Source organism: Carassius auratus, unplaced genomic scaffold (assembly GCF_003368295.1).
Source record: "Carassius auratus strain Wakin unplaced genomic scaffold, ASM336829v1 scaf_tig00026259, whole genome shotgun sequence".
Classification (NCBI taxonomy): Eukaryota; Metazoa; Chordata; class Actinopteri; order Cypriniformes; family Cyprinidae; genus Carassius; species Carassius auratus.
The window spans coordinates 341,471-357,082 of NW_020525500.1; the positions used below are offsets into that span (position 1 = coordinate 341,471).

Genomic DNA, 15,612 nt, shown 5'->3' on the forward strand with positions numbered 1-15,612 from the left:
TTATCAGGTTATTTGGCTGCTATTTAGTGTGAAATTATGCAGACTATGTATTTGAGCATGTAATTGAAGAGCATGCACTACGAGTACAGTATGACATGACAGAGATATTGTCTTACTGACATATGGCTTGACAGCATCTCATCTGACTCTCATCTCGTCTCACCGATGTTCTACTGAAACTCCTCGTCACCTGCAAAGTACCTTTTGCGTGCTTCCACCTGGCACTGAGGCGATAATAAGTCTCTAAATAAATGCAATTCTTGTCGAGGAAAAAAAAGCAACAGTTGTGCGTGGGGTTGCAAACCCTAGCTCCACCCTGCGTTAACTGTTAGGTATTTGTAATGCTGTTAAAAAAATGTAATAATAATAATACATCAGAAAAAAAAATCCTGCATTGACATGTTAATAGTAAAATTGAATGTTTAGACAATAATGTGGTTAATATAATGCTTAGTATAAAAAAAAATTCTCACCTGCAGTATACATTTTTACTGAGACTGGAGAGAGATAAAGAGATAAAGAGAAGTTAGAGACAGCATAAGCACTATGAGTATATGAATGAATATAGGATTGTAATTTTGACAAATGACAATTCTATAATCATTTACTCCTTTTTTTTTACTCCGCCTTTTTTTTTTTTTTTGAAGAATCTTTACACAGCACTTCTCTGTGTAAAACAGTTCATAGCATGTAATTTAGGTTTACTATTCTTTTAAACCTTCCAAATCTTCCCTGGAAGGGAGAAAAGGGCTGTCTGCTGATCACTGTTATTTATATTGGAAATATTTGAAACAATCATAAATAACTTCATCAAGCACTGTTATATCAACTGAGTCTTATAGCTGCTTTGTACTGCTCTCCCCACTCGGGCTGCACTCACACAGGCTCACATGATTACAATAAACTCTGTGTTCACAAGAGATTTTTAAAACCTAATCAGCCATCATATAAACAAAGGGCACATCTACATAATCCCCCACCCCCAGCTCTGTTCTCTCCCCCCTTTCCTCTTTCATTCTTTTTCGCTTTCTCCTACCCGGAGTGAAAGAGGACAGGACAGTTCTGTTATTGAGTGGCTGGGTGGTGCGGTAGTTATCCTGGAGAGCCATGGGATCTGCCTCTTCTTCTTTACTGGAGTACAACACTGTTTGTAATTTAATCAGCTGAGAAGAGAAGAGAAGAGAAGAGAAGAGAAGAGAAGAGAAGAGAAGAGAAGAGAAGAGAAGAGAAGAGAAATTTGTCAGCCATGTAAATTATATAAAGTTCAGTCATGAAACTCTATTTCACAAGCTGAAGAGTTCTTTATATGTAAAATTTCAGGGAGATTTGCTACCTATACATCTAAGCCAATAATGTAAATATACTAATACAGTTCACTCATATTTACTTGATATGCTATGGTTGCTATGGTTTATGACAATATGACGAACTCTCGCATTCTATTATACAACCATTTGCCAAAACTGGTAATACATTGTGTTGCTACAGCTGCCATGATAACTATAAATATGCATTGGTTTGACCAAACTGAAATATACATTATTTAAGCATAAAAAATAACATTTATCTGAGAGTTCATAACAGATTTTTAATTTGAAGTGAAAAGTGAAAAAGTGAAATTGAAAATGACATGACATACAGCTAAGTATGGTGACCCAGGCTCAGAATTCGTGCTCTCCATTTAACCCATCCAATGTGCACACACACAGCAGTGATATCACACACACACACACACACACACACCGTGAACACAGCAGGGGCCTGTACCATGGAGCCGGATTAGGTGGCTAGCCAGCTATGTTTCAGCTTAGTTTCCGCCAACCCTGGGTTTTAGGTACTATGAAAGTAGCTCGGCTTTAATCGGTGTTCGTTGCCATCGTATCTTACGCTGCACGGCTAACCTGCTCCGGGGCAGGTTATGTTCTGGATTCAAGATCTCAGACTGAAGGTGGACCAATCAGATGTGAGAGAAGTGACACATGTCTGACACAAAGTCACTCCCCCAGTTTATCTTGCTCTAAATCAAAGGTCACTAATGCAAAAAAATAAATAAAAATAAAAAATAAAATAGAAGTCTGGCTTTAATGATAATTACTGAGTCATTTTATGATTTATATAATTATTGTGATTCATATTATCATTATTATTATTTATCTTTTACACACAAGCAATTTTAGTTTAACAGTTATTTTAAACCATTTATTTTAAATAAATATTAATGTATACAGATCATGTAATATAAAAAATCTGTAGTATCAAAAGATTGCACTATTTAAAAAATAAAAAATCTGACCTTACATGTTCGAGTCTCTATATATTTTTAAATATATAAACTAATTTAACAAGTTTCACTTGTCACTGCACTGAAAGAGCAAGATTATTTATTTTATTTGTCCTCCTTTATTTTTTATATGATTTTTAAATTTGTCATATTCTTCAATCTCTTAACCTTAGGCAAAACATTTAACCTTTACTTTTGAATCTCGCTGGGTCTCTCGCGAGAAGTAAATCAAACTTGCTTTTTGTTGCAAGGCTTGTGATTGGCTGTTTGCCAGTGATGTCACACATTCATGTGCACGCGCTCCACAAACTCAGCATCAAAACCTGAGTTGACAAAGAAAGTTGATGAACAGCATCATGGTACCAACAAAGCCAGATTGGAGAGGTTTGGTTTTGTCAACTCAAAACTAATCCTGTAACTCTGAATTTGTTCAGCTACCATCATGGTACAGGCCCCAGGAGCAGTGGGCAGACATTATGCCGTAGTACCCAGGGGAGCAGTTGGGGGTTCAGTGCCTTAGTTGTGGTATTGAAGGTGGAGATAGAGATGAACATTCATTCAAATAAGGTATGTTATTTATATAACATTTTCCTCATATATAAGAAATTCCTCATTCCACACAAACTACTTAGTATGTGAAGTATGCATTGTTTGTGCTTTTACTAAGACTCTTCGTACCTGTGAATGAGAGATTTTAACTCTTTCTCTGAAGATAGTCCAGAGGACACTCTGGTGGCATGGAGGAGTGGTGAGTGAGCCGTTGTAGCGGAAATATTGGCTAAGGTTGTCAGGCAGCAGCAACTTTATATCAAATGCAGGTATAGCCACCTTCTGGCCTAGAATAAATTAAGCAAAAAAAAAAAAATCTACAAAGTTATCCCATAATGTTTAAGGAAGATAATCATATGCATGTACACATACGTAGACATGCACACATACACATGCCTGCATATCTGATGTGGCCCAGATAGTTAAGAATACTGCAATATCCTTGATTAATCTCCTCGCCTGCCTGAGAAAGCAAACAACTGAATTAGATAAAGATATATATTATGTGGATATTAATAAGATTAGAGTAAAAACAAAAAAACTCACCTCAATTAGGATTGCCAACACAGCCAGGCCATTCTCCTGGTTCTTAGCTTCTGACATATTAGCATAAATCTCTGTATTGTAATGGACAATATGGAGCTGACAGAAAGGAAAAAGAGTGTTTTGAGCTATAGGCATCTTACAGAAGACAGTTTCAGTCATTCTTTCAGAGCTCAGTTGTGCCTTGTGTCACAAATCCGAAACAATATGGTCACAATGAGTGGTGCCCCCATGGTTCATGCTGGTTCTCTTTTGGCAAGTTTGATCATTCTTCCTTTAGAATAGATTCTCCCTACAGTTCAATTACCTCAGGGTCCTGCCCAAGGCAGTCTGCTTTATGCAGAGGCACAAAACAATTTTATACCTCTAAGGTATATGTTGCAATTGGAGAAACTGCAGGCACTGCCCCAACAACACAAGCTGCCATGCCTTCTATTTTAGGCTCAAGTGCTACAATTTTGGGCTAAGAAAAGATATGTCTTCTTCTAAAAAAAAAAGAGTATGACTTTTACTGCTGGCACTTACAGGTGCCAAAAAAAGGATGGGGTCTATGCCATTCTTGTATTGCACTGATTGTCCTACACTTTTTAGAAGTGCAGTTTCAGAAAGCTGACCAAAAAGTATGTCATGGTGCAGATCAGGCTGAGAGACCATTGATCTCATGGATCTTTACTTCAATCAGATTTCACAGAGATAAATTAAGTTTCTAAGGTTTGTTTTGGGGGCAAAACTTACCAAGCCCATTCATGTGCTGACCTTCCTCTTCAGTTGGCTGACTCTAGCACTAGAGTTTAGTGTGTCAGTGTCAATAATGTTCTCAATCAATTGCGAGATATAAGTTTGGGGATGGATCCTGTTCTACTGCATAACTTCTACTGCAGAATTTATAGGCTTAGTATTTGACATAGACTCAATGCTGGTATGGCTTTCCCCTAGGGTAAAGGAAACCATTTTTAATGCAACGTTTCCCTCCAATAGGACGTTACATGTTTCTCTGGAGAGGCATTCACTTATATATTACATGTTATGCATGGTGCGAGGTGTTAAGACCTTTCTGTCCCATTTCTGTTCCTTCCTGGGACCTGTCTTGGAAGAGCTCACTTGGCCTCCAAATGAAACATTGGAATCAGCACCTGTGAGGCTCATGACTTCATCTCTAGGCCTTAAAGCAGTGCTTCTCAGGGTACGTTTATACAATAATGATTATACAAAAATGTGTTTTAAATTGCTTTTTCAAAAAGTTCCATATACAGACAATAATATTGTCCTTGTTTATACAAATCTACAAAAAGACTTAAAACATTGTATTAAGTATGGCACAACATAAGCACGCACCTCTGCTGCAGTGCTCTGTCCATTAATGGTGTGTTCACTTCCTGTAGCCACTCCTACTTCACTACCCCAGTGCAGGTGTAGCTGTACAGCACTATAATGCCATGGCAACCCAGCCACGCTCATCCAATGTGGCAATGTCATCTGCACTGTGTGACAAAACAAGTGGGAAGTTTAAGAGTTTAAAGAAAAGGGTAATATTTAGCAAACAGTAATTCATTGTCACACAGTTTTATGCTCAGTGACATAGACTTTAGTCACACTCAAATGTATAAATGTCATTGCATTAAGTGTGACTTAAGCATCCGAATACATTTTCAGGCCACTTTATTAAAATTATATTTTCTAAATCTTAATATCTTCGTAACTTATAGTTGCAAAATATATTGAATTTGCTAAATTGCAACTATGAGGCACAACGATATAAACACAAAAATATGATATGAAGCTGCTTGAAACCATGTATATTGTAAAAAGTACTGGGTGGCAGAGTTTCATAGTTTCTGTCCGGTGTCTAAGTCTGAGACCATTTTGAATGGGTAACAAAAGACAAATTTACCTGTATGGCCATTATTGTAGAGGGTGAATGGCTTCTTCCCATAATGGTTGTATCCCAGGGGCTGCACAGGGATTAGTGTTGGATCATACAGTGTTTGCGATGTGTCCAAGTTTATGGGTGACTGATTAGAACCACCACAGTCAGGAAAAACCCCAGCCCATTCTGGCTGTCCCACAGCACCTAACACAATCACAAAAGGGTGATAAAGTGAAGTGAATGCTGGGGTGGAGGTTAATCAATGAAAAATCAATGAACAGTATATTACAAAATGTATGTTTTACTCTTTATAACATGTTATGGAAGCTCATAATGAAGTGTTAAGTCATGCAAGTTAATGAGGAGAGCATAGACTACTGTACACCCACACAGACACACAGTTAGTCTGAGTGTTTCAGTTTGGTGCCAAGGCAGTTCTGTATACACAGGGATTAGAGGCCCACTCAATCTCACTGTTCACCAAGATTAACCCCCCCCCCAACCCCTGTTCAAGGGGAGGGGGTGGAAGAGTTGCTTTCACTGATCTGTAGTTTCCAAGGAGATCTCTATGACAACTGACATACTGTTGCATGCTTCCCCAAACATGAGAAAGTTAAATATAACCTAGACAAGTTCTTCTCAGATTGCAGATTTACCCTCATTATTTGCTCGGCCTGTTGTGTATTTAGCAAAACACTGATAAGGCCTTATTATAAATGCTGCCTGGTGTCAGTGATTATATGTGCGTATTATTATGTAATGTTTGCAAGCACAAAAATAATAATAATAATAAGTTTTATTTATATAGCGCCTTTCCAGAGCTCAAGGACACTTTACAATAAACAAACAACAATAAAGGCAATTAATGAAGAGAGCAGACAGAACAACAGTAGGCAATTGAGATTGCAAGTACGGTAAGTGAGAATTGGGTAGATGGGGCAGCAACCAGCAAAAAAAAATAAATAAAAAATAAAAAACTAAAACCTATAGCATTCAGAAAATAGGTGTGTTTTGAGCATGGATTTGAATTCACAGATAGTGTTAACAGAACGGAATGATCGGGGGAGAGAGTTCCACATTTTGGGTGCAACAACACTGAATGATCTGCCCCCCACTGAAGCAAGGTGATGCCGAGGGACAACGAGAAGGCTGGAATCAGCGGATCGTAAAGAGCGAGTAGGGGTGAAGAGGAGAAGCAGGTTACAGAGATAGGGGGGAGAAAGGCCGTGCAGAGACTTAAAAGTGAGAAGGAGAATTTTGAATTCAATACAGTAAGCCACAGGAAGCCAGTGAAGATCATGCAGAATTTGGGAAATATGTGCAGAACGCTTGGTGTGGGTGAGTAGTCTAGCAGCAGAGTTTTGAATATATTGTAATTTGGAAATGGAGCTAGCTGGTAGGCCAATGAAAAGTGCATTGCAGTAATCAAGACGTGAGGTGACAAATGCATGGATGACAGTTTCAGCATCTGAGATACTGATAAAGGGACAGAGCTAAGATGGATAGGAATCAAAAATTACACCAAGATTTTTAACAGTACTAGATGGTTTGATAAGAGAGCCAGCGATCTCACAAGTGAAGTTGGTAGGAATTTTATTAGTGAGTGATGAAGGTCCAGTGAAAATAATCTCAGTTTTGTCCATGTTAAGTTTTAGAAAATTTGAATGAAGCCAATCTTTTATTTCATGTACACAAGCAGAGATTTTGTCAGTTGTGAAAGATAAAGTTGATGTACAGGTAGTATATAATTGAATGTCGTCAGCGTAAAAATGATAATTAAAACCATGACGGCGGAGGATCTGACCAAGAGGGATTATATAGATTATAAATAATAATGGCCCAAGAACGGATCCCTGAGGGACACCTTGCTTCAGGGGGACAGTGGGTGAAACCAAAAAAATATTTTTTTGTATGTTTTTATGATTAAACTGGAAAAATGCTAAAAAAAAAAAAAAAAAAAAAAAGATTAGTTCACTTCAGCAGTTATTGTAAATTAAATTATCACAGATAATAGTTTTGATGTACTCTGCTTGACTGAATCCTGGCTCAAAACAAGTGAGTATATTGGTATATTGGTCTAAATGAGTCTATTCCACCAAACTACTGTTATAAACATGAGCACCGTCAGATTGTTCATTGTGGCGATGTTGCAGAAATATATAGTGATACTCTCAATGTTACTTAGAAAACAGGAAACAGGTTTAACCAATTCGAAATACTTATACTTAATGTTATACTGTCAGATATGCAAAAGAAATCTCTCCTTTCTCTTGCTCTGGCTACTGTGTATAGACCACCAGGGTCATGTACAGATTTCTTAAAATAACTTGCAGATTTTATTTCAGACCTATTGGTTAATGCTGATAAAGTGCTAAGCATCTGAGACTTTAACATTCACATTGATAATACAAATAATGTTCTAGGACTTTTGTTCACAGACTTATTAAACTCTTTTGGAGTCAAGGAAAATGTCACCAGGCCCACTCATCATTTTAATCATACGCTAGATATAATTATATTAAATGGAATTGATCTTGCTGATATAGGGATTTTAACTCAAAGTGATATTACTGACCACTACCTTGTATCATGCATGCGTATTACTGATATTTACTATATGCCATGTTATCGTCCAGGTAGAACCATTGTTCCAACCACCAAAGACAGGTTCAGAAATAACCTGCCTGATTTAACCTAAACTGCTCTGTGTACCCATAAATACACATGAACTAGATGAAATGAGTAGTGATATAGCCACTATTTTCTCTAATACATTAGAAGCTGTTTCCCCCATTGAATTAAAAAAAGTTAGAGAAAAAAGTACTGTGCCATGGTACAACCCATTCTCTCAAGAAAGAAACTTGTAATCGTGAGCACAAATGGAGAAAAACTAACTTGGAAATGTTTATAATTGCGTGGAAAACAGTATACCCAGAGGGGTGGTAAAAGTACTCAAAAGTTATACTCAAGTAAAAGTAGATGTATCTAAATAAAAAATGACTCCAGTAAAAGTAGAAAGTCCTCCATTCAAACATCACTTGAGTAAAAGTACAAAAGTATCCGATTTAAAACATACTTAAGTACCGGAAGTAAAAAGTAAATATTCAAATGTAACTGTAAATATAAACAATTAAGCAGATCAGTTGTTTTGGGAGTGATATGCAGTTTTAATTGAACAAATTATGAGATTAGATACTTAAGTATTTGTTAGATTTACAATCAAAAGAGACAATGAAGAACCTTATCGCAGTATAGGGATTGAACTTTGAATAGACATGTTCCAGAACATCATAGCTGCATCAAACAGAACATGTGCAAGATACAAGGTAAGACTGTTTCAGAATCCATTAATGAAGTATCCTCAATGAGGAAGAACCACCTAAAGAGTTAGTTCTCCCAAAAATTAAAATTCTGTCATTCACATTTTAAATATCATGTTATTGGTATTGTCGCTTCGACCTGCGGACACGAAAAACAACCACAGACTTGGCAACACTGGTTGGCATATACTACACAGAGCCTTAATTCACTGACAATCTACACAAAAACAATTTTTTTTCTCGATTTTGAAAGCGAATTTGTGTTAGTTGTCGGTGGACTACGGCTCTGTGTAGTAACTGCCGCTCCACCTGAACCAGTGTTGCCAGGTCCGGGGTTGTTTTTCATGTCCGCTGGTCGAAGAAAACCCAATCCCAATAACTTGATATTTAAAGCCCCGGGAAGCAATTTTTTTATCGGGGAACCTCCTGGAAACGCGTTTGGGCTAGTTTTGGACTAGTTTTGAGAAGCAACTGGTCAGGATATGTTGTGAAAACCTGGCAACCCTGATCTGAACGCATGTGCTGGAGATATACTTCTAATTACAGGAGCATCTTTACTGATGAGATGAGCATGAAAATCGCATTCGATTTTTTTCCACAGCACTACTGAAATTTCATTCACCCGTGGCAGGCAAAGAAGACATTTCAGCCAATAAGAATCTCCCTTGACTTCAGTGAACTCAAACATATCCTTGAGATATGGCCATGGGTGATCCCTGTCGGGAATCTCAGGATCATTGCGGGCAGCAAGAGCCGCACTATCACCTATTTTAGCGGTCATCTTCCACCTCGAACTGCTGTGTGAGTGTATGTTGGCAAAGAACTTGTGAAGTCGCGCGTTCTTTTTTTCAAAAGAAAACCAAATTTTTCTTTGTTTTGTAAAATCAGTGTAATAAATACTTGAAGCGGGCATGGGGAAATGTATCAGAGTAAAAAGTAAACTTTGTCTTTAATATATTAGTGGAGTAAGAGTGAAAGTAGATGCAAATAAAACATACTCAAGTAAAGTAAAGATCCCTGAAAAAAATACTTAAGTAAAGTAGCAAAGTATTTTTACTTCGTTACTTACCACCACTGTCCCAACTATAGACAGACTCTGCTATTTTCAATATACATGTTTCCCCTTGGTAATATTATTAGAAAATACAGGATTAGTTTCCATTGTTATGCTGATGATACTCCACTATATATTTCTACAAGACCAGATGAAACTTTTGAATCATCTAAGCCAAAATTAAATTAAATTCAAAATTATTTGTATAGCACTTTTTACAATACAAATATGGCAGAAATTATAACAGTAATGTTATAACAGTATGTTGTTTCAAGGTTAGCATCATCTGAGGTCCTCTGAGGGAGTGACATAATCTCTTCTCAGGTGTTCTGCATCCAGACTGAAGCTTGTGTAAATCCTAGTTACCACGGGATGTTAATCCCACAGAAAAACAGAGAAACAAATAGAGACATAATTAACGTAGCTGCAGTTCCAACCAAGTAAAATAAATTAGTTTAACCCAAGCTAAAGAATAATAATGTGCATTTGATCAGATATAACTGCAGTTCAAAATTATGAGATGCATTATTTGAATGCTTAGCGAAAGAGATTTTAACTAGATTTAAACAGAGAGTGTCTGAACCCCGAACATTATCAAGAAGGCTATTACAGAGTTTGGGATCCAAATGTGAAAAAGCTCTACCTCCTTTAGTGGACTTTGCTATCCTAGGTACTATCAAAAGTCCAGCATTTTGTAACCTTAGGGAGCGTGATAGAAGGCTAGTTAGGTATGCAGGAGCTAAACCATTAAGGGGCTTATAGTTGAGTAATAATATTTTGTATTTGATACGGAACTTAATAGGTAGCCAGTGCAGAGACTGTAGAATTGGGGTAATATGATCACATTTTCTTGACCTGGCAAGGACTCTAGCCACTGCATTTTGGACTACCTGTAGCATGTTGAAGATGCAGGACAACCACCTAGCAGTGCATTACAATAGTCAAGTCTAGAGGTCATTAATTTATGAACTAGCTTTCCCGCATTAGAAACAGGTAACATGTTTCGTAGCTTTCGTATCATGTTTCTAAGATGGAACAATGGTGTTTTTGTAATAATGGAAATATGGTTTTCAAAAGACAAGTTGGGGTCTCATATACACTAAGTAGACATCGAAAACGCCTTTTTGGTGGTAAAATGCATTTGCAGCTTTTGACTGCTGAGTGGCGCTTTAACCACAAGTTATCAAACAAACGCAACAAAGCACATTTTCGTAAATAGACGTCAGTTTTGCCTTGCTGATGTGTTACATTTGACTGCTTCAGTCACGGAAAAAGAAGGAAAAACACTATAGTTTAAATTTTTAATATATGTAATATTTAATATTCACCGATGAAAGTTTGGTATTTATGAAGTTATGTGCATTTCTTAGAACGAATTCAAGCAGGATAAATGTCAATAGTGTGCCTGAGTCTGTGCTTATATTTTCTAAGCTACATGGTATTAAACCATATTTTAGATTGGACACATTTAAAAGGTGTGCAGTATTATTTATATTATATCAATTATGTGTTATATTATTCAAAAGAAATTGTGGTTTACTTTGCATCCGAGCATTAAAAGTGGTAGCCTATTTTAGGGGGGTAGGCTACATGGATTAATATGCAAAATGTCAATATTTTAATATATTATGCCTATATTTTAATTTATATTTTAAATATAAATATATTTTTTCCTTTAATAAAAAATACATTTTTAAATCAATATTCAAATGACGAAGAAATTTTACAAAACAAGCTTTAATATAGTTCTTTATCATTCATTTAGCAGTCAAATTCATGACTGCAACAAGATGATTAAAAAAACAGTACTGTTATTACCTTAATGCTGAAAAGATGCTTTTTCTTTTTTTTTTTAATACTAGCCCATCATGCATTTAACCATCCACTCAGCTTTAAGAGCTGTTCAGATTAAAACTGGCAGCTCAGCAGTGAGTCAGTGTCATGGATGGAGGACCATCTCGTTTTGCCACTGGTTTAGTTTTAGTTTTAGTTTTTCTTATAGAACTTATTTGTAAATAGAGCAGTTACTGTCTGTGTCAACACCGGACGCGAGAGTTGTCATCTGTGCCCCACAGCGAAAAGTGTGTCTAAACTTGAAGACATCACACTATAGTGTCAAATCATCTGAACACAGTGTCAGAACATTTCATCATAAACAGAACGAGCATCAGTTCACTGATGGGGATCGTGTCCAGTGTATCCATCACTGTGTTCTGCTGTCTTTTGTTTAGATCGTTCCACTCGTGTCCGGTGTAGACCTGGCATGCGTTTTTTATTGTTTTATTTTACAGCCCTGCTTGTTTTAATGTTTTTATTAAATATCTGTATTGACTGCATGGTCATATTATCGAATTATTTAGCTACTGCCATGCGACCTACAAAAGTAAAGCTTGGCGAGTCGATGAACCAGCATTGCTGCAGGTTGATTTTTGGCGGATGTGCTTTGCTTGTATTCGCGCGGTCGTCTTGGTTTCGTCAGGTGAAACATCTCTCTCAATCACAGCAGAGTCCGTGAGAAGCAACAACTTCCCCTCCGCGCGAACTGATACCAGAAACACGCTCCGCCTTCACTCCGTGAATAAAGTATTTCAGTATGTTTGAAATGTTATGTTCATAACATAGCATATAAAATAATAATAATAAAAAAAATAACAGGAGAGTTTCAAAGTGGTTTAAGCTATTTTGTGTAAACTTTTTTCCCTATAGCCTATCACATGCCAAACTAATAACATAGTAAGCATTACATCTTTAATTTCTGCTTTCTGCTGTGAAAATTTTGTTTGTGATGAAAATAACAGTATATTTTTGTCAGTTATTTTATCTAAACAGATCGATTTACTTCAAGATTTCAAAATCAGATAGCATGCTGATAATGTAGCACTGTATGATTACATTTGTTTGAACGCATTATTGCGAAAGCGATTGAGTGTGAATCTGTTAAAATCATGCTTTAACCCGAAAATAATCAGTAAAAGAAACAGACAAACTCTTAACATCCCGCTCGACTCTTGCAGTCAACCTTGTGATCAAGCTAAATATGTTGGCTGTTAGCATGAATTTTACTCGTGATAAGAAGCTCATATTCAAGTGTTTGTGCAAAAATTATTAATGTGCATTAATGACAGGGAGGTGCCGTCTTGTCTAATTTTTCATGATAATGAATGTATAATTTTTTAATTAACATATCGTGGTGTCTAAAATAGGTACATTAAAAATATATCTACAGAAAGCTTGAAATGTTTTTAAACGAAAAGGAATAGTGTAATGTGTGAATGTTGCATTTCTCTCGTCATAGAGAGCCAGCACTGTGAATATAACCAAAACAACAGTCCTATATAAACCGGTTCAGCAAGTGAAAGCCTCATAATACACTGTCCATATGAAAGAGCAATTCACACCTTTATCTCGACCCCCACAAGCCATGAATAGCTATCCAAAACCCAACCCCCTCCAGCTGAACAGAATTCGGTCTGTGTTTTGGCTCTGAGGAACGGTGTGTTACTGGGCTGAAACATGCCTGCACTCAGCAGCACTAGGCTATTCTTTGTATTCATAATTTTCTCGCAGCCCATTTTATTATTTTCACAAGACCATAATGATAATAAAAAATCATCAATTAATAATTAATAATTATTTTATGAAAATCATTGTTATTTGTGATCATGGATGTTTGCGTGAGGCTTTAAGACCAAGCGGAGTCCTCTGTTCACTGTCTGCGGTTCGACTTTACTGAATCAGATTGAGGCGAACTTATTGATCATGAGCCCAACATTTAGCAAGGCAGGAAAATTCTAACGGAAGGAAGACCAGGGGCGTCGCACCCATGGGGTATGTGGGTGTTTTAACACAGTTTTGCACAAACGCCTTACTACAGTCGCTCCTCCGTTTCTCTGGCCGCTCTGTGCCGCTCTGAGGCAGAAACTTAGGCGGGAAAAGTTTGGGAAGATGTTCTGTTATCGTTTTGTTGACATGTTGAGTGTTTTCTGTATTATATTTCATTTTTTAGACTAATGCTAATAGGGCTTGGGCGCCGAGTTGCATTCTGGGACGTGGCGGCCATGTTGCCAGCTTCGCGAATGTAAACATACAGCAAGTTGAATGAGAAGAGCAGAGTTGGGAGAAAGAAAAAAGATGTCAAAATCGCGAAAAGGTTGTGGGATATATAGGGATACGCTAAATAGGGATGCCAAGGACCGGTATGTGGACAAAATCGGCACTGTTAGCGGTTTGGATCCATATGAAATTCCCAACAAATAGTGGAGTACCGATGGAGACTTGTTGCCACACTTTTGCATTACAGATATCTTCGGCTACCTTTTTTGTTTTGTGAGCGCCTACACTTCAGAATAGTTCCGAAGCTACAAGTCATTGAAGTCTCATGTACAGTTCACAGTATACAGTAATCCGGTAAGCTGCGCTCTAACGTTACTTAACTGCTAGTTTAGTAACCGTTAGTGCTAACAACCATTCACACAGGGACTTTTAACAATGTGTTTCAAAAGTGTAGTTAGTAGCTGTCAACCCTCCCGTTTTTTCCGGGGTTCTCACGTATTTGAGCTCTTTCCCCGCTTTCTTCCCGTTTTAGTATTTTCGTGTAAAATATCCCATTAGCCCCTCCATCAGACCTGTCAAGTCTCTGTGTTGTTGTCCTGTTGCTACTCCTTGTCCTTTCAACGAAACAGATGTTTTCAAAGCATCGTTTTGCTTACTTGAAAGCGACCTTAGCGTGATGTTGGGCTTTTTAAGATAGCGTGGTTGTTGTGAGAGCACGATTTCACGCCAATCTGTAACTAAAGTCACGTTAGACCTAGCTTCACAAATCGTTAGTTAATGCAGCAGTTTTAAAGTACACATTTTTGCTGTCAGCAGAGGGATAGCAACAAAAAGATGAATGTTGAAATTTCCCGTATTTTGGATGAGTAACTCGAGAAATTTCCCTTATTTTCAATGTTGACTTAAGCTATATAAATTAATATTCAGATGTTATGGTCTCCGTAGTCGTGCCTCCTAGCAGGAAAGCGGTGTAAAGTTAATCCATTCTCATTTTATTTTCCCCATGGCGATTATGTCCTGTCCGTGCGGTCATCTGCGCAGAGCCTCTGCACACACTCTCCAATGATGATTTTTATGTCACGCCTACCTAACGGTCCATAGCGGACTCGCGGACGCAGAAAGTTTTACATGGCTTTAAGATGCAGGCTTGGATGACCTGACGCTCAACATTTTAGAAAACATTCACAAATGTAGCCTATTTTGATCCAAATATGGAAAGCACTTTTGAATTTAATAATATGAGGTTCTCTCTTGAGATATTTTGCCACATTTATTCAATTAAGGATTGTTACATAGTGTATGGTGTTTCCATTTATAACTTCTTCAAGTGAGTTGCGGGGCAAAAAAAAAAAAAAAAAAAAAAAAGAAAATCCAGCACTTCTCCTTCAAAACTGATACTGCGACTATTCACAGTTTGTACATGTTCATTCGCTGGCATTTTTTTAATTTCTTTTTTTTTCTCCCTTAAAAAACAAATTTGTCCATTCTGATACACAATTTTATCTTAAAGGCAATTTACCTAATGGCTGTTGATGACTATTTGAATTGAATTCTGCCAAAGTACGCGCTTGTGTTCGTTAAATGCTTATGCCAGTGCTCATGTCTGAAAAAAATCACATAAAAACATTAGGATATAGCTTATATTTCATTATCATTAGTTATTTTTTTTTAATTGATGTAAACAATAATATTTTACAAACTGATAACGTTTTTTTTTTTTTTTTCGCATGTGGTGCAGGCCACATTTGAATTTGTGACGGGCCCCGGGTTGAGAACCACTGCTTTATATCAAATATTTTTAAGTCGTCCACAGCTGAGCTTTGCGGGAGGCTGATCTGCGCCAGATCACGTGAAGTGAATGTAATGGACAAAGTCATTTTCAGATGCAATGAAAAAAAAAAAAAAAAAAAACATGGATAACCTAGATTAGTCCCAGGCTCTGTTC

General features: G+C 37.1%; 1 protein-coding gene across 1 annotated transcript in view; it reads right to left on the bottom strand.

The window, feature by feature from the left end:
- The window catches only part of ca14 (carbonic anhydrase XIV), a 76,571-nt gene that overhangs the window by 44,851 nt on the left and 16,108 nt on the right, over positions 1-15,612 (bottom strand). The window contains exons 3-9 of the mRNA XM_026250979.1: positions 5,265-5,444; positions 4,709-4,854; positions 3,377-3,472; positions 3,227-3,293; positions 2,960-3,117; positions 1,037-1,163; positions 474-497 (exon numbers count right to left, since the gene is read on the bottom strand). Of these exons, the coding sequence (XP_026106764.1) occupies positions 474-497; positions 1,037-1,163; positions 2,960-3,117; positions 3,227-3,293; positions 3,377-3,472; positions 4,709-4,854; positions 5,265-5,444 (798 nt within the window). The remainder of the gene's footprint in view (positions 1-473; positions 498-1,036; positions 1,164-2,959; positions 3,118-3,226; positions 3,294-3,376; positions 3,473-4,708; positions 4,855-5,264; positions 5,445-15,612) is intronic.